This window comes from Cucurbita pepo, chromosome 4 (genome assembly GCF_057944985.1).
Source record: "Cucurbita pepo subsp. pepo isolate OVF chromosome 4, ASM5794498v1, whole genome shotgun sequence".
Lineage (NCBI taxonomy): Eukaryota > Viridiplantae > Streptophyta > Magnoliopsida > Cucurbitales > Cucurbitaceae > Cucurbita > Cucurbita pepo.
Genome location: NC_141801.1, coordinates 10,710,425 through 10,736,710, shown reverse-complemented (window position 1 = coordinate 10,736,710; position 26,286 = coordinate 10,710,425). Strand labels below are relative to the sequence as shown.

Sequence of the window (26,286 nt, the reverse complement as noted above, 5' to 3'; positions counted from 1 at the left end):
GCCGGTAATTATAGGGGTAAAATAGACCTTTGACCCATATGTGATTATCAAATCAACTTTTATGTAATAACTATATTCAATATTAATAAATACAATTTGATTTAGAAGTCTGGAAGGACCTATAACTAAGGAATTAAATAAATTTTTAATTAATTAATTTTGTATTATTAGAGTTCATAATATAATACTCGGAGGGTCTTAGCAAGAATAAAATATTAATTTGATTAACAAAAATTTAATGTTCGAAACAATGTTAAAACATAAAAGTAAATTTAATTTAAAATTATCAAATTATTATTTAATACATTAAAATTATCAAATTATTATTAACTCTAACACTTCACAGATCCATTTTAAGCATTATTAGAAGTAAAAATGCTAAAATTAACAGCCGAAAGTAAGGAAAGATGATGAAATTCAACCTTGAGATAGAAAATAGCATTCTAGCCTCCCAAAAAAAATCTATTTCTGTAACCGTGATCCCGAAGCATAAAATCGTTTTGACCCAGAAAAAGCCAAAAGAAATCAGTGCATATTATAAACGAAACTCACTGTCGCCAAGCTTAACACGGATCCACTGCCTAACTCACACGCAACGCGTTTCTTTCTTCCGTTCCTACTGAGTTATAACAACCATAACAAATTTTCAGTCACACAGCAAATCAGAGATCGAAACAAACCGACACAAGTAAAACGAAATACATTACCAGCGCCATCAATTAGTAATCGTGAAAGCAAATACGAAAGTCAATTTTCAGATTTCTGAGGTACGCACATACATTTTCCCTCTGTTTTTCAATTTCCCCCCTCAGATGTGATCCAGCCATAAAAGAAACAAAGATCGACATTGAAATCTTGAAATAACAAGAGAACTGTACAAAGGAAGCGTGATTTTATTGAAATGGAAAACCACGGATTACCGTCCATTACAAATATTTACAGATCTCAGCCTCGAGATGATCTAACACGTTATCGTCGTAGTCAAACCGCCACCGCCACTGCCTCTTCCGGATCTTCAAAGTTAGGGTCCTTCACGTCCATATCTTCAGCCCTGAAGCTGATCTCAGCCGGCGAGTAACCATCTCCCGCCCAAGTAAACTTGCCGCCATGGCCTCCTTTCTTCGGCGATCCGCTCATTCCCGTCGCCGATTTCCGATCCTTCCGCACATCGGATTTACCGCTTGGCTTCAGGCTCTTCTCTGGCTTCTTCATCTCGTTCTCGAAACTCGTCGGTTCGTCTCTCTCAACGTCCGAGTGAGAATTGGACTGAACCATCCTTTTTATATAAAGGCGAGGGACCTAATCTGAGATCATCGTCGATCTGTGGGCATTCCTCTTGCGGTTTGATTTGATGATTTGGCGATTTCAAGCGGATAAGAACGCCAGGGTTTACGGTGGAGATACTCCTCTGCTTTCAAGCGTATGCTACAATTGTAGGACCGGATAAATTTTATGCGCGAAAGTACGATCTTAGCCCTTAACATTTACTTTATATTTTAAGGTACGTGTTAGATAAAGAGATATTTTAGTTTTTAAAAAAAATATATTTTGGTCTATTCTTATTTTTTAATTTATAAGCATTATTTTAAAGAGCCCTTATTTATTTATTTGAGTACGTGTCCTTAGTTATTATTTTACTACAGCCATGGATGAAATTTTGAGTAGGTAGGTTAATTAAATGCTTTTTAATAAATTTCCTTTTAGAAAAATAATGGTTTTAATTTAAAAATTATAAATATAATCAAACCTTACACCAACACCTACTTTTTTAATCGTTAAAACTTAATTAATGTGTATTTTTTTATGTATCTTGCTAAATAATCTTTTATTCAACTGTATTTACTAATAGATTTATAAACTATATCCCAAAATAAACTATTATTTAAATATCAACGTTTGTAATATGGACTATTAACGTTACCCATTAATAATTAAACATGTTTTATATGTAAACTTTTTATAATTATTATTTTATTGACACTATATAATTTATATTATCTTATGTTATACATATTTTATATTGGCAGAAGAATGTTATACGTTCTAAAGTTTCTAAATCTATGGAAACAAAAATGATTTTATTTATTTTTTTTATATAATCAAAGATGGAATAAAGCATCCAAAACTATTTTTAAAAATAATTTTGCTACATATATATTCCTTAAATCATTTGATTAGTTTTAATTTAAAAAATGAGATACCATATTTTTTTTAGTTAAATTAACACATTGGTTTTACTCATGGTTTCTTTTTCGTTAAGTATCTTGTTATTTTGGTCCAAAACTATTTAAACAATATTCAACGTGTTAATTAGTTATAAAAAAATATTTAATAAATTAAAATCTTGTATAAAAAAATTAGAAATATATTACATAAAAAAATTCAATTTTTTAAATTTAATTAAAAAAAAATTGAGTCACTGAAATATATAATTATGAGATTTCATATACAAAAATAGCTCTCAGTAGATACGTGGTGTTGATGACAATATGTAATGGGTTAAAACGAACCATATTTGCTAACAGCCAAACATTGAGAAGTGGGGGCAAACTGATAAGGAGGTGGACTGTGAGATCTTAATTAATTAGAAAAGGGAACAAAACCTTCCTCGAGTGTGAAAACCTCTCATTAGACACAGCTTTAAAATTGTGAAGCTGAGTTGATAAGCATCGAATTAAAACAGATAATATTTATTAACCAATTGTTCAGCTGGGATTGAGCCATGGAACCCAAGCTGCTCCATCGTACAAATGGATTTTAAAAAAATAACAATAATAAAATTAAAAGAAAAAGAAAAAAAAGGAAGGAGAAAGTCTGTAAGCCCTAAAATGCAGAGAGAGAAACAGAGAGGATCAAAGAGTGGCGGAGTGGAAAAGCGGGATATCGTATGAGGAGAAAGAATATATATGCATTAAAAAACAATGTTAGCTCTGTTACTCGCGCCGGCTTCGCCTTCTCCATTGCTCGCTTTCAATCGATTCCCTCCCATTTCTTCCCCCTCTTCCATTCCTGCTGCTGGTAAGCTCTGAGATTTCCACCTCTATCATTGCTTATGGAACTTGTTAGTTCGAGTACTTTTAGTTTATTTTATTTTATTTGTTTTCGCTTTCTGTTTGATTCCTAACTCTGAAAGAAGAAGAAAATGGTTGGGTGGGGGCTTGCAAAATGCTCCGAGTGTACCGTGGTTTTGCGCTGTTTTTGATGGTCAACTTGTTTGTTGTCTTCGCTGTGATTAATTTGCGTTTATGATGATGGTTTGCAAGTTCAATTTCTAGTCCAACGTGTTTTGTTTTCGTACTCATAGTAATTCTTATTCTCCATCTGAAACTAGACAGACTTTCTCCGGGCGGCATCTAGGCGACTTATTTCTGCTACGAAGACGGCACAATCGATATCTACAATGGCAACTGTAAGTTTTTATGGAGTATTTTGTTCTTTAGTTTATTCCACTTCTGTCAGAACGTGTTCGTTTGAGTTTATGAGTTGTTTCCGAGGATAAATGTTGGCGTTCTGGCACAGGAGGAAGAAAACGTCGGCAATATCAAGCGACAATTAGCTAAAATATTCGAGGTGTCCCTCAGAGCGACGGTCCCCGAGGAGACGGATGTTGAGCCTTTGGTGGCTGCTTGTGCTGGAAAATTTGGCGACTATCAGTGGTATGTTATGCGAAATGTTCTAGTTAAAGCTGGAGTAGATTAGATTACTGTTGCTAAGTTGAGGTTTCTTATTTGGCTAAGCAATAATGCGATGGGCCTTTGGTCTAAAATTAAAGGAAAAGGAAGTCAGTTTAAGGGCCCCCCTTCCGTTGGACAGGTATTTACAGTGTGCTTCTCTGTGATTCTTTTTTTTTTTTCACGAAGGTTTAGGGTCATTTTTTTCTAAAATTATTTTAATCATTGAGATTCTGACATAACTTCTCTCTCGATTTCTAGGCCATCATGAAAAATCTTCCTCCATCTGAAATTATAGAATCAAGTTCTGTGGCAGGCCCTGGTTTCGTGAATGTAGTAATATCGAAGAATTGGCTTGCAAAGGTAGTGCCATTTTCCTGAAATTTGTTGTTGGAATAACTCATGTAAAGTATAAGGTAGTAATATCAATAGATCTAACATGTGTTTGAAGCATGCTTATTATGAATTTTCTGTTACAGAGCATACAAAAAATGCTAATTGATGGTATTGAAACTTGGGCTCCTCGGCTTCCGATTAAAAGAGCAGTAGTTGATTTCTCCTCGCCTAATATAGCAAAAGAAATGCATGTTGGCCATTTGAGATCTACGATCATTGGAGACACTCTAGCCCGAATGCTTGAATTTTCAAATGTTGACGTGCTTCGAAGAAACCATGTTGGTGATTGGGGAACACAGGTACAGCTTTGTATTTGCCATGCCTTAAGACAGTTTCTTTATTCTAAGACTGAGTATTTTTTTCATGGTGTCTTGCGTTGTAATAGAAAAGTGTTTTTTTTCTTTTCCCTTTCACGAACTGCCTAAATTGTTACTCTTTGAAAATGTACATGAAAACTGAATTTATTACTAGTTGGCTGATTTTGCCCCAGTCCTTTTCTGCCATGTCCAGTCTACCTTCAAAATAGGCAGTCTTAGTTTTGAAAATGTAGAAAACGTTGCAAATATCACACACTAATTCCTGCCTTTCAATTGGCTTCAAACTTTTTTAGGTGCCAATAAAGTTTCTAAGTATTTGCAAATTGATTTTGGCCTGGGGTTTTACTCTTTGGATAATAAACAGCTTCTACCGAAGATGAATGTATCATCCGAAATTCATCTTTTGCTTCTTGTTTGCAGTTTGGTATGTTGATTGAATTCCTTTTTGAAAGATTTCCGAACTGGGAAGAAGTTACTGAAACAGCTATTGGAGATCTGCAGGTAGGAGAGACATTTCAGAATCTCCTTTGGTTTTTAGCATGTTTACCTTTTATAGTATACTGACAAAAATTTCTTCAAGAAGGTTAAGAAGTTCAATACTTTTGATCTTACATCATGGACTGTCTACGGTTAAAGACAGGAAACTTCACTCTTTATGTGATAAAATGTGTTTCGTGAATTCTTACTTTCAATAAATGCCATAAATGGACATGGAGAGCTTAGTCTATCTGTCATATCAAGTAGGACTGACAAACTGTTATTTGGAATTTTGATTAATTAGACATTCTATAAGGCGTCAAAGCAGAGATTTGACAGTGATCCTGCGTTTAAGGAGAGAGCACAACAGGCAGTGGTTCTTCTTCAGGTGATTTTTACTGTGGTGGCTAATATATATAAATTCTTCACTCCCTTATTCTATGCTAATTTTGTACTTTGGACCCTTGAGTTTCGAGCAAAAAAACTGTGTTGTAACTTTTTTTTCAGTTTTCATTTACACTAGTTAGTTTTATTTTTTCTGCTACTTGTCTACATGATGGCATGTATTGCATAGTAAAAAATGTTTTGAATATGAAAAATAAATAATAAAGTAACAAAAAGAAGTTCAACACCTTTGTTTCCCCATCAATTTCCAAGATTTTTTGTATTCATGTTGTTAGGTCTTTTGCCTGGGGTTGAGGTTTTTTTTTTTTGGTCTAATTAGGTCTCTAGCTCCTTTGGTGCGGGCTTCTGTTTTTGGTTTTCTGTATGCCTATGGACCTTTCGTTTTGTCTTTGTTTTCTTTCATTTGTTCTCAATGAAAGCATGGTTTCTCAATAAAAGATATTAAGGAAGCCACAGTCAAGAATGAGCTTTATTTATTTATTTTACCATTATTTCATCTATGAGTGTTCGACAAGCTTATGTGCACCTCAAGCTTATGTTAGAATACTGGTACGATTTAATATCTTTAGTAGTTGGCCACCATGGGATTTAAATTTATTCCCCGAAGTCTCATTTACTTATTTCACTTGTTCCAATCAGCCCTGTGAAATGGAAATTAAATTTTCTAGCAACATGTTTTTATTAGCATCTGCAAGTAGATTCAAAATTTAATTTTAAGTATCTAAGTTTAAAAATTGAAAATTTGAGTTTATAGGTTGAAAGTGAGCTACAAGTGGACTCCACTTGATCTCAGCCAAGAGGCCGAGGAGTTTTTACTCATAGACTTTATTTAGTCTTTTGCAGCTTGTTTATGGTTTATTATAGATTCCATGGCGGAGCATGATAGGGACATCGCAACTATTTGGAAGTTTCTCAGATCTAATTTCTGTTGAAGTGAGCTTAATTTTTGTTTTACAGGGTGGGGAAGCTAAATATCGAAAGGCTTGGGCACAAATATGTGAAATCAGCAGGAATGAATTTAACAGGGTATATGAACGCCTTGGAGTTGAATTAGAGGAGAAGGTGCGTTTTGGCTTTCCTTTATATATTATATTAAATACTTGCTTCTCTTTCCAAATATAACATTTTACTCGTTTCTGCTTGTTTTTTCTCGTGTCCATTCTCTACTTGTTTGTGTTGGGATTGGGCAATTCTTCCTTTCAAACGTCAGACCCAAGTTAGATTGTTTTTCTGGAATTTGATTTATTAGTTGGAATAGTTAATTTGTGGTTAATGGCATGCATCCCACTATCAGACAGCGTCCTCATCTTCAACATGTTGAAGTTCTTCCGTCCTATTGATCATCATCTGATTTGCGGGGATATTTACTTGCAGCGTCATGAGTTCACCCTTCTGATTTTAACATTGATCTGAAGTACTGTCAACAGCTTATTCTCAGTTCTCATTTGGTTAAGATCTTTCCATCTCTATCAGGGAGAGAGCTTTTACAACCCGTACATTCCTAATGCCATAAAAGAATTGACTGATAAGGGCTTAGTGGAGGAAAGCCAGGGTGCTCGTGTAATCTTTCTTGATGGAATAAATATACCTCTAATTGTTGTCAAGAGTGACGGTGGTTTCAATTATGCTTCAACTGATCTTACGGCCATCTGGTCAGTTTTTCTCTATCCTACTTGGAACTATTGTCACAGGTTATGAATAACTTGAAAGTTGACATTGTCAAAAAAAAAAAAAAAAAAAAAAAGCTTCAAAGTTGACATTCATCATCAGTATGATTAATTATGACCTATCAATATATTATCTCCAAATAATGATCTACCAATTTTGTGCATGTTTGGATTCCCTCTGACTGCATGATTTTCAAAATTTTGTGGACCTTAGACATTCTAATTGGTCGTTTTTGCTTGCACCAAACAGGTATCGCCTTAATGAAGAGAAAGCTGAATGGATTATATATGTCACTGATGTGGGGCAGCAGCAGCACTTTGACATGGTTTTCCGGGTATGTGTCTGGAGCAATTCCTGTTCTGACATGATTTTCTTTTATCCGTTCATGTTCCTTGCATATATGGTTATTGGACTTGGTGGCTGGCCCTCTGAACTGTAGTTAGTAATTATTTGATGGATCTGTTGCTGGCTTGCGCAATGTTTTTAAACGCTCAAGGTGCACTAAGGTGCCATGAACCTCTGGGGCTTAGGCACCACAAAAAAAGCTTTTTTTGTAAGGGGCACTATATAGTATATACACAATAAAAAGCTTTCATGGGAAGAAATGAAGTTTTAACCAAGAAAAATATATAAAAGATAAATAAGATTCGAGTATTAGTCTTTTAACATAGGTTCAAGTATTCTTGTTCATGTATGCTTTAATTTCTTCCTTCACATGATCCAGTCATTTTCTATGTGTCGTTGCGCATCTATAACCACTACCAAGGTGTTGCTTTATTCTATAAACTCCTAATTTGTTACTTTTGAACAAAAACCACAAACTAATGCATTTATATCATCATCATTATCCGAACAAGAAGGGGAAGGAACGAAAAAATAATAATAAACATAAAACTTTAAACGCAGAAGCCATTCCCTTTAGGGTTTTCATAATTTCTTAATAATAACTAACCTAAACCCATCGTTTTACTTTGAACCCTGGAGGCAAGCTAGAGTGCGCCTTCCTACCATAGGCAAGGTGCTTCACATGCAACTTGTGCATAGGCGCACCTTTTAAAACACTGGCGTTACATCTCCTCTCTTTTGTTTGTACATATTATATGATTATTAATTGCTGTAGACCTGGTCGTCACTTATCCCGCAAACTGTTGCAAACAATTATTTAATGAATTGGTTATTGTCTTAAATTGATGAAGTGGATGCTTAAATTGGAAGTAATTATGGCTATTTGTTTCAGGCTTGTAAACGTGCTGGTTGGCTTCCACTTGATGATAACAAGCATCCCAAAACAACCCATGTCGGTTTTGGGTTGGTTCTTGGTGAAGATGGCAAGCGTTTTCGAACTCGAAATACCGAAGTGGTTCGTTTAGTTGATTTGCTTGATGAAGCCAAGAGCCGCAGTAAAACTGCACTTCTTGAAAGGGGTAATAATAATAATGACTATTAAGAACTCTGTTTTATCTCTTTTAAAAAAAAAAAAAAAAAAAAAAGTGCAGCTTGCTGCTTTACGTTGTAAAATTTAGTGAAGGCCAACGTGTTCACTTTTTTTTTTTTGGAACTTTTTGTGGTCAACCTTCCACATGTTTTACTGTGTAATTGATTTTTGTTAACCTTCTTTAGAGAAAGCTGCAGAATGGTCTGAGGAAGATCTTGAACAAATTGCTGAAGCTGTTGGTTATGGTGCTGTTAAGTAGGTTACCATTTTCATTGTTGGCCGTACCTTTTTATGCCTCTTGTATGAATCCTATAGGTTATCCTCGATGTGCCCTTCAGTACTATTAATTGGTACCCCTGTAAATGATTTTCATCATAACATAACAAATTTACCTCTGTATCTGTTGAGTATTAGTATATCTAGCACATTAGGCGTACATAGGTTTTTAAGGATGCTGTACTGTATGTCTAATGATAGACTGTTATTGTGTTGCTGATATATAATCGGGGATCATAGCTAATCTTCTCGATCATTATCGTAAAGTTTGGATTTTATTTAGACTGCAGTATGTTAGGATTCACAATCTTCCCATGTTGCCTGAAAGGTTGGAACTGAGTGGCTACTGACAATTTAGTCTAATTCACTTGATGCTGCTACCTGAACGGCTGGACCCATTATGAACAATGAATCTATGCTGGGTAACACTGCATAGGATCTTCTAATTTATGAATTTAAATTATGAAATGCCTGAAACCTTATATACCGATGATTCAGTTTTAGGAAGAAAATTGTGGCTTTTGTCTGAACTAGAAGAATGATTCTAGTATTATTGTAATAAGTCTCCAACAGTTTGACTGATGTCTGTTGTTTCTGTATTTACCATTTTGTGGGATTATCGTTAGTTAGGAATGAGAGGAATTTTGGGGATTGTTCGGGGGCTATGGGATAGATTATGACTTTATGTATATTTGGAGATTGGGTTGCCCTACCAAAGAATTTAGCATCTTCCATTTGTTTTTAACTGAAAGCTGTTCATAATCTCCCAACCATGTGGGCTCAGTCTAGGCCTCTTTGTCTGTGCCTTCTTTCATGTGTCCTCTTGTCACTAAGTATTTTTATCATTTACAACTTAGTTTTGCTTCTTGCTTCGCTGTGCAAATGTCCAGAATCTTTTATTAATACTTTAGTTCTCAAATTGTTTTGGCAGATATGCTGACCTTAAGAACAACAGGTTGACGAACTATACGTTCAATTTTGATCAGATGCTCAATGATAAGGTACACTTCCTCAACTGGTTCTAGGCATAGCTTACAATTTACCGAAAGTCAAGTCAACAAGCTAAATGTAGCTTTACTGCCTCTGAAAAAAAAAAAAGGTCCATCGTCCACTCTACTTACACGCCCAAATTTTGTGTTGACTAGGGCAACACTGCTGTGTATTTGCTGTATGCCCATGCTCGTATCTGTTCAATCATCAGAAAATCTGGTAAAAATATAGAGGAGTTGAAAAAAGTAAGTTTTCTTCCAAATTCCAGAACATTTTCTTCTCAAGACTTTAGTTGGACTGGAGCAGCACTTTTGCTTTTATTTCTAAATTAAGTCTACCGTTATTTGATAGACGGGAACAATTGTGTTGGAGCACGAGGACGAACGTGTATTGGGGCTTCATTTGTTACAATTTGCCGAGGTAAAGAAAACATACATTTGATTGACCCGAGTAACTGTGGCTTTGCGTCTGACTCGAACCATTTTATATTTGATACAAGTTATCGCTTGATAATTACTTTTCCATTTTCTCTACTCTAGGTTGTGGAGGAAGCATGCACCAATCTGTTGCCGAATGTGTTATGTGAATACCTGTACAACTTATCCGAAATATTTACGAAAAAATTCTATTCCAATTGCCAGGTATAGCCGACTTTTTGAGACCATTATCTCATTCTTTATGCATAATATCATTATCCCACTAATTCATGTCGGATAATTTCTAAATCATTAGCTCTTGTCGATTGATAGCTCGTGGCAGCTAATTATGCCTTGGTTATCAACTTAGTTACCTTTAATAACCTAGAATGTAAAGCTCCCTTTCTTAATCATTTTGCTTGTTTGTGCCATTTGCATCAAGGCGTTTTTGATCTTTTCCCATCCTATGGAATGAGCTGGAAAAAGCTCACTAAATTTGTACTACCTCGACATAAATGCATTCTAGATGCCACCGACGTTTTCTCGCAAAAAGTTAAAACTTCATCAATGTTTGATGGTCTGATATTTGTCAGGTCGTTGGGTCAGCTGAAGAAACCAGCAGGCTCCTGCTCTGTGAAGCCACAGGCACTGTGATGAGGAAATGCTTCCATCTTCTCGGAATTGTACCTGTTTACAAAATATAACCCTCTAAAAAGCACAATTTGCAGATCCCCTTTCAGAAGACTGTTTTGATTTCCGTCACTTCACTATCCATCTCTGCTATCTTTTCCGACATTATTAGAGTTGCGCCTGAGCGAGGAAAGAAGAAAAACAAAGATCCATACAGAACATTGTAGTGTTTTAGTTTGGTTTAAGCTTATAAAGCTTTGGCCTTTAATTTATATTTCTATTGACCCTGTGAAGGCCCTTTATTTTGCTTCATTAATTGGCTCGTCACATTTACCACTTCCCCCCCGGTGTAATTTGTCCAAGATATTGAATCAGGTTGCTCAGAATCAGTTATAAACAAAATCAAAAGGGTTCTTACGAGTGGAGGATGTTAGATGAACTCTATACAATGATATGTTAGTCTATTTTGAGTATAAACTTTCGTAGCTTTGTGTTGGGCTTCCCCAAAAAGTCTCATACGAGATAGTATTCTCTAAATTAGTCAACGTGGGATTTTGAAAATTTATAACTCAGATTCTACCAATTAGCTGTGATCTTTAGGATTATCTTCATACGATGTTATTTTTTCCAATGTGAATTTTCCAGATTTGATAGCAGGTTCTAAAAATTTATTCTCCTCATTTTCTGGAAGGTTATCATATTAAGTTATAAAATTCTTTATAAAAGAATAAAAGAGCCGAGAAATGAGCTTGAAAATTTACAAGTCAAGTCATTCAAGGGTAGCAAATAATCAGTGCCAATTCACAGAAACTGCAGACCTAGAACCACAAAGCAGACTACTTTTCCCTCTTGATCTTGAAGCTTTCTTGGCTATGGTAGCTCTTGGGATAATGGATTTATGGCCATCAAATCCTCCTCCAACACTCATACAAGATTTGAACTTTTTTCTAATTGGAGAAACCCTCTTCGCTAAATCTTCTAATCTCTCTACACTTGCCAGAGATGTGAAAGATTCTGATTTGCCATCATAATATTTAGACAGCCCTCTCCTGCAAACACAAAACCATTTCAAAATTTCCCATTAGTCATATTGATCCATTCTTTCAATCAAAACGTGTCTCCAAAGAAAGATAATGAAAAGGGTATGTTTTTTTTATTTATAATTTATCCCATTACTTACTTCATCGGAAGATGAACCATAAGCTCTGATAGCTCAAAAAGAGGTCCATTTGAAGAAGAAGAAGAAGATGATGATAATGAAGAATTCGAAACTGTAGAAAGGGCATCTTCCACCATCTCCAAAGAAGAAGATGCTTCAGAATTTGCAGAACTAAACTCCATGGAAGACTCCATTGAAGCTTCACAATCTTCCATGATCGTTCTGCAACAACCATTCTGAGCTTCATCAACATGAAGACGCTGAGTTTCTTGCAATTCTCCCATTGGAATCAAATGAAGGAGAAGAAGAAGAAAGGTATTATATATTGCAACCGTAGTATGTGCGTTTGAGAAGCTATTTATATATGCGTGGAAAGCTTAGATTATAATTAAATGTAGCATAAAAGTTAGATAATTCTCCTTTTTGTTGCTTTATCCAAAAACCCAACCCTTTTATCATCAATCAATAATTATCATCGTTTTATTATAAGATAAAATTGATGATAAAAAAAATTGATGGGGTCTGAGTTTTGTGTTGCCTTCTCCCATATTACTAGGAAATAAGATAAGGTCTGAAATTTGGAAGACATATCCACAACGTACTGAATCCCCACCTCTCTCTGTCATTCTCTAGTAACATCTTCCTTACTTTTGCTTCATAAAGTCATGACATTATTCCCATTCTTTTATGTTCATCTACATCATCAACCTTCCTTTGAGGAAGTAATAATTAAAGATTTAAAACACCCCACTCCCTTTTTACGATTACCTTATATCAACTGAGATGGGAACAAAACGTTACCATTCATGTCACATTAAAGAAAATCAAACTTCATTTATTATTAGATGGTTGCAAATGTATGATACATGATAATTTAGAGTTATGGTAGCTAATTGTAGTCATGAAAGGTGAAATGCTTCCGGAAAGATTTAAAACACTTCACTCTTGAAATGCTTAAAAGTGAAGGGTTTTAATTCTAGGACTATGTAAAACTATGTATGTTGTTTCTGTAAGTAAGGGGCTGAGACAATATAATAAAGAGAGTATTTGTGTTTTTCTTTAGTCGAGGGCTAAATTTCTTTTCAATTTTACCTAATTTAGATTGCAGGTTTAGAATCATTCAACTTTGACAGGATCAATTTTGCTTGTCGAGTGACTCAAATCTGAAACAAGTATTCTTATCTTGAGAAATTTGATCAACAGTAATTCGAATCTTACTTTCCTTGTAGCGATTCCTTATAATTTACTCATTTTCATACCAACGTAAAATGTAATATATGAGCGGAATTTGAAATGGGTCTAAATCACAATGGTTAATATCTCTACGCCAACGAATTCTAATGCAACACTTTAAAGAAAAAGAAGGGTGATACTATTAAGTGCACGAGACATTTCAATAAAATCAATATATCTAAATTGATTTACGAAATTTCCATTTATGTAAAAAGAAAACTTTAGAAAAGAAAAACTTCTATACTTCAACAACTTGGGTTTTGAGGGAGCTTCTATATTAAGATAAACATTCAATATTTGGATAAACCAAGCTTTTTGGAAACCACATTTTTCAATAAAGAAAAAGGTAAAGTTGTGCTTTGGAGTATTTTTACCATGGTTAAATGTATTTTTCTCTTGACAGCAAAGATCTTTCCCATAATTACTTTTTTTAAAAATACTTTTAAAATATTTTTATAATAAGGGTACGTAACCTATTTTTAAGTCATGTCACTAGAGATATCTACGAGGTGGGATGAGGACAAGTAAGTCTTTTCCACTACCTATTCCATTCCTCATCTTCATGAAATTTCTCATTTATTTTTTAGATTAGGGTTACGATAGATATAGTTATTTTAAAATTTTTATTTATTAATATAATTCTTAATAAAAGATGGTAAAGAAAATCTAATAAATCAATATTTTATAAATGTTTAACCTAGTTTCTAAAATTTTATTAATATTAAACATATAGTTTTTAACTATTAAAAAATAATTATGTATCTCTTATTTATCTAATAGAAAAAAATGTTCTTCGCTCCATACTCTATTCTCGATTTTAACGAGAAAAAAATTTAAAAATTTGAATTTATTGATTCTCGCACTAAATTAAATTATAATTATTTTTTTAAAAAAAATTTAGAAACTAAATTTATACGATAAAAGTGAGGAGATAAGAAGGGAAAGTGGAGTTGGGCACAAGTCACTATGGACATGGAGATGGTTACTGCAAACAGCCATTTCCATCAAATTTCTGTTATCTAATCCACGCTGTCCCAATCTTTGTTCTTATCCATAATGTCGGGGAATTTCGGCCCAATAGGCCCTTCAAAATCCAATAGGCTTAGAGTCGTCCGGCCCATTGACAATCTCACTTGGGCCGTTGGAAAGGGAACCAATTGGGCTTTCTATTTTTCAAGGCCCAGAATATTTGGGCTGGTCCATTAAATGACTAGACCAATTCCATTTCGGGAAAGGATGGAGTCGAGATTTATTCAAATGTTTCGAGTAAATAAGTCAAAAGTAATTATTATGTTATTTAAAGCAGAGAATTAAAATTCTCAAACTTTACATTAATTCTACATCGTACTAAAAATATTTAATGAATGCTCCTTTCATGTAAAAATTAAAATATTAATATTTATATACAAATTTAATTTTAGAAAAAAACCATAAATTCATACATTATTAAATAAAAACAAAACAAAACAAAAAATTGGAGAAGAAAAAACATGTTTTTTTAATTTGCTGAAAAAGAAAGAAATGGAACGGAACCGTTCCGGCGGGTAGTGAATGGAACGGTATATATAAATTAGTGGGGAACAAACATGCTGGGCACCGGAATCGAGGAATCTCAATAGACAAAATTTAATACTTTCCTCTGAAGTCCGGTCCCTATGCTGACACACTCCTTCCCCTGTCCCCGACACTCTCCATAGCCTCCGCCAGAGTGGCTTTTTAAGCTAATTTTGCTCTGTTTTAGACTTAAACCATAATCTCGAGCTCTGTAATCCTCACAGTGGGTGCCTTTTTAGAAAGCAAAACGAGCCGTTGCTGTTCTAAACCAGAATCTTACAAATCCCTCGTTCCCATTTCTCTACACAAACCCCGCAGCAGAGTTGGACTGAGACTTGAAGGCGTGGATTTCAGGTGATAACGAGAAGGAGAATGGGGAAAAGGGCTGGATTCAATCTCATTTTTTATGGGATTTCACTGCTGCTTATGTTCTTGGGTTTGTAGCTCTCTGTTTCTTCTTCGTGTTCTTCCTTTTTGCTGTTCTGTTCACTGTTCTTGCTGTTCTGGGTGTGTTCCTCTTCGATTTGGTACCACATTTGACATTTCTTGCGGCGGTTTTGTTTGATTCTACTTGTTGGATCTTCCATTGGCATTGTTGCTACTTCTTTAGCTAAACTGAAGTAAACTAATCATTATTTAACCTATTTAGTAACATATTTCTGTGCTTGTATTGATAGAAATCATAGATTACAGAATAAAAGATTTGAAACCCTTTGTAAGAAAGGAAAGAACAAACCCTTTTGGTAGAAATCACCATTGTCTTCGTTTTCATGCTTGAAATAAGGCTGTATGTTTCCTGCAGGCCATTGCCAGGGAAGTAATGTTGGAATTTGCTATGGAAGAAATGCAGATGACCTCCCAACACCAAATAAAGTGGCCCAATTGGTTCAACTTCATAACATCAAATACCTTAGAATTTATGACTCAAACATTCAGGTTCTCAAGGCCTTTGCCAACACCGGTGTCGAACTTATGATCGGGATACCGAATTCCGATTTGCTGCCATTCGCTCAGTTTCAGTCTAATGTAGATACTTGGCTGAAGAATAGCATTCTCCCTTACTACCCGGCGGCGAAAATAACATACATTACGGTCGGTGCCGAGGTCACGGAGAGCCCTCACAATGTGTCTGCCTTGGTGGTGCCTGCCATGAACAATGTACTCACTGGTCTTAAGAAGGCTGGTTTGCACAAGAAGATAAAGGTTTCTAGCACTCATTCGCTCGGAGTTTTGTCTCGGTCGTTCCCTCCCTCGGCTGGCGCTTTTAGTAGCGATTTTGCATTCTTCTTGAAACCATTGTTGGAGTTTCTTGCTGAGAATCAGTCTCCTTTTATGATCAATATTTATCCTTATTATGCTTACAGAGCATCCCCTAGCAATGTGTCATTGGACTATGCTCTTTTCGAATCGTCGTCTGAAGTTATCGATCCGAATACTGGTCTGCTTTACACGAACATGTTTGATGCTCAGATTGATGCTCTTTATTTTGCTTTGATGGCTCTAAATTTTAGAACTATTAGAGTGATGGTCACAGAAACAGGTTGGCCATCTAAAGGGTCACCAAAGGAGACAGCTGCAACTCCCGACAATGCGCAAACTTACAACACGAATCTTATCCGACATGTTATTAATAACACCGGGACACCTGCAAGGCCGGGGGAGGAACTGGATGTATATATCTTCTCTTTGTTTAATGAAAACAGGAAGCCGGGGTTGGATTCTGAAAGGAACTGGGGATTGTTCTATCCAGACCAGACCAGCGTCTACAACTTGGATTTTACAGGAAGAAGTGCAGTAGACATGACTTCACAGGCTAATATGACTGGTTCTAATGGAACTGACTGGTGCATTGCTTCAAGCAAGGCGACCGATATGGACTTGCAAAACGCGTTGGATTGGGCTTGTAGTTCGGGGAATGTCGATTGCACTGCCATCCAGCCAAGCCAGCCTTGTTTTGAGCCAGATACTCTTGTTTCTCATGCATCTTATGCGTTTAACAGTTATTTCCAGCAGAATGGAGCTACTGATGTTGCTTGTGGCTTTGGAGGGAATGGAGTTAAAGTTAGCCAGGATCCAAGTAAGTCAGTGTTATTATATATCTGTTTGCTAGATATAGTTACTTGGCAAACAAATGTAGCTTAGTGTCTTTAACTGCATGTTCAAATTTCCTTTGAAATCCCGACTTTTGAGGTTAAGGCCTGAGACTTTACCTGATTCGATCCGACCCTTCAACAAGCCTATCCTTGACACTCATGTCTTTTCATTGTCCCATCTTGTTTATGCCTCGTTTCCTCTTCAATGCTCACATTATATGATGTGTTTGATGATGTGGCATCCTCCTCAATCGCATCATGATATTCTTTTCTATTGGCCCTCGTGTGACTGAATGGGAGCTTTTTGAGGATCGCTGCTTTACTTGTCTCAACATGAGGATCACAACCTACTCGCTTCTTAGTATGGTTGTGACATTCTCCCCCACTTAAATTAGTCATCGATGAGTATCCCGAGGCCCAATCGCAGGATTGTTCATGTAATCAACTTAGTTATAAGACCTACGAGGATCAAGATTTTGCCTGATATTCTTTTAGCTGCCCGGTTTGGTTCCTAAACTTGAGTTTGTAACTTGTCTTTGCAGGCTATGATAACTGCGTGTACGCGACCGTTGTTGGGTAAGCTCTTTCTTTTGGAATGGAAGCAAACTTGACATTATTTTGATTGTTCGTTTCATAAATTTTCTTGTTTATTGTTTAATGGTTATGCAGGAAGAACAAGACGACTTCTTCCAGTAATACAACAGCAATGTCCTCAACTTCATCATCATCTTCTTCAGCGATTGGAGTTTCTGCAGGTCTACTTATCTTGGCCTTCATATCATGTTTTTTCAAAATTTCATGATGATGGGGTCAGCCCAGTCTTCTGAAAATCTCAGATTTTCCTTATTTTGTAATTGAACTTGTAACTTCACCTTGTAAGAAGGGATCTAAGGGGAGTTCGAATTTCTAATCAAATGATTTTTTTGGTCGTCTATTTTACTTCTGAATATGTATAGAAAAGTTCATCAAAGTTACCAAAATAATAATTCCCTGAAACTATAATCCAGTGTGATGTTCATGATACCATATTTAAAATTTTGAAAAATATAACAAAATATCTGCAATTTCTAGTCAGAAGGATTGGGAACAGTTGGGAGTTTTTAGGGTTACAGAGTTTGGGAGCAATCTCTCAAAGCGAAACTCACGAATCGACCATCGTGATTCTAGCCAACTATCCTTCGCAGTACAAGATTCGGGTAATCCAAATTGCTACAACGAAAGACGAGAGCACCTGCTGATCGCTAATCATGACATAAATGCAACATTAGCTTGAGATGAACTTCTAAATGAATTCTTTCCTCCCATCTTTTTGTATACCATTCGATGTTAGCAGGCACAATCTAGAAAACTCGTGTGTTAAGATCTCAATCTTTTTCTTACACAGAATAGTAGTTTAGCCATTGAGCCGATAAGACCTCCCTCTGAAAGCTCCACTTGTACCCCTATCATCAGGTACTGCTGCACGTTGAATTGGTGGTGCTCCTATCCTCCACCTTGATACTAACCTCTGTCTGTAGAAATTGTTAAAGATACGCTGAATAAAAGCAGGGCAAGCAATACAAAAACCCAACGGATGAGTATATATATAGTATATAAATAGGCAGAACAGAGGGATGTGATAACTATAGATGCACGATAATCTCAAACTAACAAGGCAAGGAATATTTGTAGTTAAAAAACAAAACGAGGAAGGATACACCCAAAATGGAGTTTTCAATATGTTCTTTCCGCCTGCCAGAGGATGCAACACGGTCAAGAAGTAATACAAATGCCCTGCTAAGATTCCAAGTAAATCAGGTACAAGAGGTGAACCAAAAATGACATCCAGCGCTAGCATGGCCCATGGCAGATAAAATGCCTGCACAAAAAGCATTACATTTGTAATGCAGATATTAGGAACTGAAACACAATCCCGTGGTGAAAAAAAGGTACAATTTGAAACCTAAATCATTGCTATTGGTCGTACCTTAAGAGTCACAAGGCCATATATGTTGATCTGTGCAGTAGGAAATTCTCTACTCCAGACGTAGAGAAGCATAAACACAAGTGATATCCCTAAGAATGATGAATAGAAGATTGGTATAGCAGAAAGTACCTACACAAGAGGAAGTATCCATAAAAAGAAAGCTTGTCACGAATCAGCGTAAATACATTTTGATATGCACAAATACACAAACTAAATAAAGGTTCAAACAAGCAAAAACTCTTAGATGGGAGGATTTCATGAGGAAAAAAAAAAAAATCCCCGAGGAACAGAAATACAAAAGAGTAAAGCCGTTGGAAAATCTTCACCTACTAGTCACACAATGATACATAATGCAAAAAAAAAAAAAAAAAAAAAAAAAAAAAAAAAAAAAAAAAAAAAAAAGAACTCGGAACAACCGAACATTGAACTAACTAATGATTTTTTAACCAACGGATGATATGCTTCATGAAATTGCAATAATGATTTTTTAACCAACGGATGATATGCTTCATGAAATTGCAAATGATTAAGTACCATCAAAATAATTTGGAACAAGGAAAAAAACAACCAAAAGTCCGGTGGCCTTTTCACACATCTTTCCCTCACAACATTACTATCACTTCTAAATGACATAAAACAGTTTAACCATTAGGTGTCATCTGCAAAATCTACTATTTTTACGAACAGATAAAACTGAAAAGAACCTCTGCATCTAAACCTTTTTTTGTCGAAAAAACTAAGCTTCCAACCAAAAGTGAAAGAATACAAAAGGGCCAATCTAAAGGAATAACTTAATAAAGATCTTCACGCACCAATAATGTTAAGGCTCCAAATATCATCATCCATAGAAAGTCTGCTGTTCGCCTCTGAAATGGTCCATTCTCAAGTTGAACACCATACCTTGCTCTGCGAGGGCACAAACACAAAAACTATTAGTGCATCATAAACCTTTATGAAAGTTTTAACACAAACCCTTCACCTTCATGAAAAAGTACTGCTAGTAGTTCATGTATAAAAATAAAAGTTATCACACACAAAAACTTACATCATTAGTAAACGAATTCCAAAATTGATAGAGAATTTTCCAAGGAAGAAGAAGTTTGTGAATAGCCTCCATACCTGAAAATAAAGGTAGCCTTCGATAAATATTATTAATAGTAATGGAAAGAATATATTGGAATTCACATTAAAGAATTACTGCAAAGGGAAAGGCATCCATCATTTAAGAATATTCAATGTAAAGAACGTTCTAGTTCATGACTTATTTAAGGCACAGTCATTTCCACTGAAAAATCAGATGCTGTTAGACCTAAATTTATAAGCACAAGTAATTCCACCACAAAAACAAAAAGGCGAGAGAGAGAGGGGCCAAACTTATACTGTTCTCTCAATTTTTTTCAAAACCACTTCCTTTGATATGAAAGACCAACTTCCTAGATGAAAAACAATGATTCTATAGGCAAATATTGACGAGATTCAAGAAACAATAACTGCTAGTTCTTTTCTTTTTAGCATTAATTCTCAACCAGCAATAGACACACCTCGGTTAGAACCTCACAAGTTGTGTCATTTCCCTAAGAGCAAAGATTCTTCTCGTCAGAATTTAAAATCCATAGCATAAGTTAACTTGTTTCTACCATAATTTTCCTGGATTGGATTTCATGTAAAAACTCTGGTTCTTGTGTATCTCCCTTCACTGCTTTTAGATATCTTTACTGTTTACTTCATAAATTGACGTTTGATAAAGAATTTGCCATTAGGCTTCATACAAAACTTAAAAATGAGCAATAAATTTTACCAAGTTTCTATTCCTCCTCACCGGGTTTAGGATGAAGAGATTTGTCGGTCAACTTTCATTTTGAATTTACTTGAACTGTTCTATATCTAATTCTATTCCTCTTGTTTGGAATAGGGACTTCAAAAATTAAAGAGATTTATAACCTCCAGACTATGGAAATATACAGAACAAGTACGGAAGGATAGATTAACATTGAGGGTGTCTCAATCAGTCCGATGGGATGATTGCCTTACCTTACAAGATTTGACATTAAAAAAGATCGTATAATCCTTGATATCCTAAATGGAAAGTCCCTTTGGCTTAAGACCATGACCTTATTTTAGAAAAGTAAGACACAATTAAACGATATGGAGAAAAATGACAAAACTATCCAATCCCAAAAGTTCCTACCAAAAACAAGAACCTTTATTGGAGTTCAAAGGAACCCACACTAATGAAAATTAGTACTAATTAATGAGAGGAGAATTTACTACATAGTTGCTAAAGTCGCTATCAAAGACTTGAACCATTACCTCAAAAGTTAAGTTAAAGATGATTCCAATGTTCCCATCAATAACTTTTCTAATAAAATATTCTCGAACAGTCTAACATTCCTTGCACTAACTAAGAATTTATTTATTTTGATCTCAACCGAATAACGGAATTCATTTCGAAATAAATCCCATCTTCATTCATTGTTTCCAATTCTGAGTTTTATCTGATATTTATCGCCTCCGTAAAATTATCAATCGAGAATATAACCGATAGGTCAACCAACCAGGAAATTATTGAAATCCAAGAATTCCATATCCACTCATAAGTATGAAATTCAACGCCCCTTGGAAAGATAAAGAATGATCAAGAAGAATGTTGGATAAACAGAATAAAAACACTAATGAAAGCAAGAGTCAGCAGATGTTTAAAAAGAACAAAAATTGAACAGATAAATTCAAGTCAATACCTGAAAACGCTTGAATATGAGTCCGAAATGCAACGCAATAAAATTAGGATTTAACAAGCCAAGTTGGAAGACTGTAGTCGCCAAAAGGCATAGGGTTCCATACGCCTTACTTATAGGCGGAAGAGAGTTGTAATATCTGAATCGTGAAAAAAAAAATAAAAAATGGTCAGGTTCCAGATTAAAATCAAACTACACAATGACAGCAGACATTGAACATCAGAAAAAAAAAAAATCAAAAGTAATCAAATTGCAGCATCGAACAGCAGAGAAACGAAATACAGAATTCATAAATTGAGTTTCAAACAGGAAATAGAAATGGAGAGGCAGTATTACTCGGCCGGAGAAGACATTGTAGAAGCAGAAATCAAACTCGAAGCAGCTTTAGAACTAGAGATCTCTAAGTCTTCTTTAAGAAATTTCACCGCTTGAAGACGAACAAACCTTAGCAAACAAGAAATCAGTAGGACAATAGAAACGCCAGAATATATAGGCGAAAGAAAAGGAATAGAACCAAATAAGACCCAAAATGTTCCACTTCCGTCTCGCACGTGCGGATTAATGGGCTTGCTAAAATGTACTCATTAAGCCCATATCATAATATGGGCTAGGCCCAAGGACAGCTCCAGATTGCATTTCTCATCAGAGATTTGTGGGGCCCAGAGAGGTGCCAGGTGGCACGTCCTTGTAAATGGAACTACGCATGTCAGTTGCTTTCTCCATGTGGGTTGTCGCTCTCTATCTTCAACATGGGCCGCCCCCTTATCCAGCCCAATATCCTTTCATCTTAACTTATTCTAATTTTCATTATCTAATTTCCTATTAATCATAATACACTTATTAAAAATTAATAAAGTTTCGACCTTTACGAGAAAATAAAACATATTTTTTTAACAAAATAATATTTTCTATATACATTATTAAAAATTAATAATTTTAAAATTGTTTAGCTAAAACTTATTGAGGAATTATATGTAATTAGAAGTGGGTTTTAAAAGGACAATATAGTTTCTTTTTATCTCATTTCACATATTTTTCACTTCATTACATATGTAAAAATATTCACTGGAAATTCCATTTATGCCCCTTCTAGAGGGGGATTTCACCAGGTGGCCATAGGCTAATGGTAGTGTAGATCGGGGCACATATGTCACAAATGTCACATGGGACAGTTATAGAGCTACAAAGTTTTATATTTTAATATATTTTTTTTAAATAAAAAAAAAACTATTGTCGATTTCCAATAATTGTATTTTGGGTGATAATTGAAATTTAAAATTAAAAGTATAAATCTAGAAAAAAAAAAAGTATTATGGAGAACTGATTTGTCTCTTTCTACGACAAGGAAGATATTCTTCCCATAAACAATTATTTTTATATATAATTTTCTGAATTTCCACTTTATAGTGATTGATTACTGTCTATTTCCTTGCCACCTGGAATCAAAATGTTTTAAAACATTATATTTAAATACGAGAAGTAGATTTTGTTTGTTTTTTAATCTTACTTAGTAGTCTGTTTAAGTGTAGTTAGCAGCATTATCCATGTAATTAATGAACAAATTGTTAAACCAGCCCCTCTCTAAATGGTATGATATTGTTGTTTTGAGTGTGAGCTCTTGTGACTTTACTTTATACTTCTCCAAAACGGCTCTAAATTAATCGATAGATGTGGGACTTTTATCATCCAACACAAATTAGCTAAGAATTTCACAAACGACAATCAATCAAAACTCGCCGGCGAACAAATTAGCCAAAACATTTCATTAATCAGTGTTGAATGAATGACAAACTCATCACAAAAATTCGTTTTTTTTCTCATGGCGGCGACGAGCTGGGATGATCACTGTCTGTTGTCTCAGCCAGTGTTCCACAGACAAGAGGCTTCACGACAGGAGGTAACCTAAGACAATTCAAACTCCCACCAGGAATCATAGAACATTCAGGCGGAGGCCTCTGCATGTTCCTTCCAGGAATGCAATTTCCTGAGAAATCAAATCCCAAATTCCCCAGAAAATGATGCGAACATTCTTGGCTCACTCCGGAAAAAAAGTTGAAAGAAACCGTCAGATTCACCAAGCTTTTCAACGAACAGATCAAATCGGGAAGAACACCGGAAAGGCGGTTGTGGCCGAAATTTAGAATTTGGATGTCGTTCAAACAGGACAGAGTATCAGGCAAATGACCCATCAATGAATTGAAACTAACATCGAACACTTGCATTTCTGAGAAAAGCCCGATTCCTTCGGGGATGCAACCAGTTAATTGGTTGTTCAAGAACAAGATTTCTTTAAGTGATGAACCCAAGATCCCGAACCCAGTTGGGATATTCCCAGACAACTTGTTGTTAGCTAAATTAATGACAGAAGCAGGGGAATTCCCCAGATTCTGTGGTAGTTCGCCGTCGAAATGGTTGTTGTTGAGGAAAATGGCGTCGAGTTTTTTATTGAAGATGTCTTCTGGAATTGGGCCGGAGAAATCGTTGAATCTCAGGTCTAAATAGACGAGATTCGGAATATATAATGTGGTAATTGGAAAAGGACCGGAAAAAAGATTGTTGCTAAGATCTAGTTCTTGGAGGGAAGACATTTGTCGGAAGGTATCGGGAACGGTGCCGGAAAATCGGTTGGAGTTGAGGTGAAACAGAGTGATTTCCGTGAGATAAGAGAGCTGATTCACGAGAGTACCTGCTAGATTGGCGTGATTGAGGTCGATTCCGGCGATAATGTCGACGGGGGACGACGTCATTTCGTCTTGAACTTGTGCACAGAAAACCCCTTTGTAAGAACACACATTGGGGCCGACCCAACTGCTCAAAATTCCAAGTGGGTCACTTGTAATGGCGGATTTCCATGCTTGGAGGGCGGCGTAGCCTCTGTTCAGCCTCGGCGTCGGAGGCCCAGATGGCGTTTTTCCACCGTTTCCGCCAATCCATACGCCTGGCCCACCACCGTTGCCGATAGTGATCCCGACGCCGATTCCCCCATTGACGGCGACTCCGCCATTGACGCCGACTCCGAAGGTTTCAGTTGCAGTGGGGTTTGTGAGTAGGAAGAAGAGACAAGTGAGAATTGGGAAGCTTTTCATTTTTTTTTTTTTTTTTAATTTTATTTTGTTTTCTCGAAGAAGGAGATGAAAATGTTTGAGCCGGTGAGGTTTTTGTCAAAAGAGGGTGCGGCCTCGGGGAGGGTAGCAGGTGTGAATTGACCGTAAGACCCAAGGACTTTTTTTTTGTTAAAGTTAAAAAAAAAATTATAATAAACTTTTAAATGGTTAATTTTGAATAAAATTTATTGGTGTTTTGATTCGAAAATATCTTTATTCGTTACAAAAATATTCCAAAATTATTAATTTAAGAATTTTTTGACATTTCTCAGAAAAATATAGAACACCAAATCTAAAGACTAGATTAGTAATTTAGCTTTCTAATTATTAATATTTTTTGTTTTATTTAATTGTTATTTTTTTTAATTTTATCTAATTATAATGTGATTAATTGTGGAATGACCGTCTCGTGAACTAGCTCGTTTTTGTTTTGTGTGCTTAATTTTACACTAATGATTACCAATTTCTTTTATTTTTTGTTTTGTCTGCCAACAATAATTTTGGAGTTTTATTTTCAATTAATGTATATTATTATGCCATAAAAATAATAAAATAGCAACAAAATATAATTAATTTGCATATAACATTAGTAAATATATTTCTCTGTATATTATTTATTAATTAATTTAAGTATATGTTGTTTTGAAATTTTGTTTGAATATTATTTAAAAAATATTTTATTAATATGATAATTTTTTTTTTTATTATTATAAATAAAAACAGCTCAAGAGCGTTGTTAATTTCATATCAAATATTTCTTTTTAAGAAAAGTGAGGGAATAAATAAAAGATAAACGAATATCACTAAAGTTAAATTTAGAAAATTGAATTTTCATATATATTAAAGAAAGATTCATAATTATCTCAACTTTTAATCTAGAGGACAAATAGGTAAAAACAATATGCTTAAGATTAACTTTTAATAAATAAAAAATACTGTTTAACTTTAAATTTCTTATTATCTACACCCATGTACAAGTGCGCGGGTGAAATCAAGTACAAAAGTTTGAGGTTCGGTTAGAGTGAGGAACAAAACATTCATTATAAGTACGTGAAAATTTCTCTCTAGTAAATACGTTTTAAACCCGTGATACTAACAGCGATAACATAATAGACCAAAACAGACAATATCTACTAGCAGTGGGATTAAGTTGTTACAAATGGTATTAGAGTCAGACACCAAGTATGTTGGCCTCCAAGAGGGTGGATTGTGAGATTGCACATCAATTGGAGAAAGAAACGAAACATTCTTCATATGGGGGTGGAAACTTCTTCATAGTATACGCGTTTTAAAAACATGAGACTAACAACAATACGTAACGGATCAAAGCAGACAATATCTGGTGTATATAGATTAGGAGTATTACAAGGCAGGCATTAGAGTGTTGTTTTCTATGTTACACGTAACTTCATCTCGTTTATCATCTAAGATGAGTTTGTATATATTTAGTTAAATTTAATGGAAATAAAAGGGAAGAACGAAAGAGAATTGGAAGATAGTTTGAAGAGAAGACAATAAAAGTCAAAGGCTAGGGTTTCATTAAATATCGGACACGACAAGGACATGGACAGCAAAATAATCACATCAATTGGAGGGAATATATAAATGAATTTTAATTATCATAATAAATAGGAAGCCAACCAAATAATATTTTCAATTATTTCCGCCACAATAAAAGCACACATTTTTATTACACACTTCGCGCTTTCACAAGCATTTTGGGTAATCAATCATTCAATTATTTACCCTTCCCTAATTTAA

The 26,286-nt window shown here is 35.1% G+C and overlaps 5 protein-coding genes and 1 pseudogene across 7 annotated transcripts; 2 read left to right on the top strand and 4 right to left on the bottom strand.

Moving 5' to 3' along the window:
* Positions 1-2,795: 2,795 nt before the first annotated feature.
* LOC111792848 (arginine--tRNA ligase, chloroplastic/mitochondrial) lies at positions 2,796-11,021 on the top strand. Of its 2 annotated transcripts, none has more exons than XM_023674448.2 (18): positions 2,796-3,018; positions 3,336-3,409; positions 3,520-3,656; positions 3,738-3,813; positions 3,933-4,034; positions 4,151-4,366; positions 4,805-4,885; positions 5,166-5,249; positions 6,224-6,328; positions 6,740-6,918; positions 7,184-7,268; positions 8,172-8,358; positions 8,555-8,624; positions 9,577-9,646; positions 9,791-9,880; positions 9,987-10,055; positions 10,175-10,276; positions 10,645-11,021. In XM_023674448.2, exons 1-18 carry the CDS (start codon positions 2,922-2,924, stop codon positions 10,753-10,755), a joined length of 1,935 nt encoding a protein of 644 aa, XP_023530216.2. In that variant the 5' UTR covers positions 2,796-2,921; the 3' UTR covers positions 10,756-11,021. The 2 variants fall into 2 exon arrangements, with proteins under 2 accessions (XP_023530216.2, XP_023530217.2); XM_023674449.2 differs by having other exon boundaries at positions 2,858-3,018; positions 3,332-3,409.
* Positions 11,022-11,373: 352 nt separating this feature from the next.
* LOC111792849 (protein OXIDATIVE STRESS 3 LIKE 1) lies at positions 11,374-12,854 on the bottom strand. The gene is made up of 2 exons (XM_023674450.2): positions 11,862-12,854; positions 11,374-11,730 (listed from the first exon to the last, which is right to left on the bottom strand). Exons 1-2 carry the CDS (start codon positions 12,122-12,124, stop codon positions 11,472-11,474), a joined length of 522 nt encoding a protein of 173 aa, XP_023530218.2. The 5' UTR covers positions 12,125-12,854; the 3' UTR covers positions 11,374-11,471.
* A 1,852-nt stretch (positions 12,855-14,706) lies between these two features.
* On the top strand, positions 14,707-17,654 carry LOC111793580 (glucan endo-1,3-beta-glucosidase 13). Its single transcript, XM_023675530.2, has 4 exons — positions 14,707-15,063; positions 15,430-16,704; positions 17,263-17,296; positions 17,390-17,654. The coding sequence occupies exons 1-4, from the start codon at positions 15,000-15,002 to the stop codon at positions 17,520-17,522; spliced, it is 1,506 nt and encodes a 501-aa protein (XP_023531298.2). The 5' UTR covers positions 14,707-14,999; the 3' UTR covers positions 17,523-17,654.
* A 37-nt stretch (positions 17,655-17,691) lies between these two features.
* On the bottom strand, positions 17,692-21,906 carry DER1 (DERLIN-1). Of its 2 annotated transcripts, none has more exons than XM_087122980.1 (7): positions 21,758-21,906; positions 21,425-21,560; positions 19,732-19,805; positions 19,499-19,592; positions 18,687-18,815; positions 18,360-18,578; positions 17,692-18,326 (listed from the first exon to the last, which is right to left on the bottom strand). In XM_087122980.1, the coding sequence occupies exons 1-7, from the start codon at positions 21,772-21,774 to the stop codon at positions 18,114-18,116; spliced, it is 882 nt and encodes a 293-aa protein (XP_086979106.1). In that variant the 5' UTR covers positions 21,775-21,906; the 3' UTR covers positions 17,692-18,113. The 2 variants fall into 2 exon arrangements, with proteins under 2 accessions (XP_086979106.1, XP_023531299.1); XM_023675531.2 differs by having other exon boundaries at positions 17,692-18,231; positions 18,418-18,578.
* On the bottom strand, positions 20,141-20,274 carry LOC111794151 (U4 spliceosomal RNA; annotated as a pseudogene).
* Positions 21,907-23,169: 1,263 nt separating the features above from the next.
* On the bottom strand, positions 23,170-24,625 carry LOC111793605 (leucine-rich repeat extensin-like protein 7). The gene has a single exon (XM_023675562.2). The coding sequence runs from the start codon at positions 24,505-24,507 to the stop codon at positions 23,239-23,241; it is 1,269 nt and encodes a 422-aa protein (XP_023531330.2). The 5' UTR covers positions 24,508-24,625; the 3' UTR covers positions 23,170-23,238.
* Positions 24,626-26,286: the final 1,661 nt, after the last annotated feature.

Coding starts and splice junctions, on each gene's coding strand:
- LOC111792849 (XM_023674450.2), bottom strand. CDS start 12,124: ATGGGAGAATTGCAAGAAACTCAGCGTCTTCATGTTGATGAAGCTCAG. Junction 11,731..11,861: donor ATGGTTCATCTTCCGATGAA/GTAAGTAATGGG, acceptor TTGTGTTTGCAG/GAGAGGGCTGTCTAAATATT.
- DER1 (XM_087122980.1), bottom strand. Junction 19,806..21,424: donor TCATATTCAAGCGTTTTCAG/GTATTGACTTGA, acceptor CTTTATTTTCAG/GTATGGAGGCTATTCACAAA. Junction 18,816..19,498: donor TTGGAGCCTTAACATTATTG/GTGCGTGAAGAT, acceptor CCTCTTGTGTAG/GTACTTTCTGCTATACCAAT.
- LOC111792848 (XM_023674448.2), top strand. CDS start 2,922: ATGTTAGCTCTGTTACTCGCGCCGGCTTCGCCTTCTCCATTGCTCGCT. Junction 4,367..4,804: donor TTGGTGATTGGGGAACACAG/GTACAGCTTTGT, acceptor TCTTGTTTGCAG/TTTGGTATGTTGATTGAATT. Junction 4,886..5,165: donor CAGCTATTGGAGATCTGCAG/GTAGGAGAGACA, acceptor TTGATTAATTAG/ACATTCTATAAGGCGTCAAA.
- LOC111793580 (XM_023675530.2), top strand. CDS start 15,000: ATGGGGAAAAGGGCTGGATTCAATCTCATTTTTTATGGGATTTCACTG. Junction 16,705..17,262: donor TAAAGTTAGCCAGGATCCAA/GTAAGTCAGTGT, acceptor TTGTCTTTGCAG/GCTATGATAACTGCGTGTAC. Junction 17,297..17,389: donor GTGTACGCGACCGTTGTTGG/GTAAGCTCTTTC, acceptor ATGGTTATGCAG/GAAGAACAAGACGACTTCTT.
- LOC111793605 (XM_023675562.2), bottom strand. CDS start 24,507: ATGAAAAGCTTCCCAATTCTCACTTGTCTCTTCTTCCTACTCACAAAC.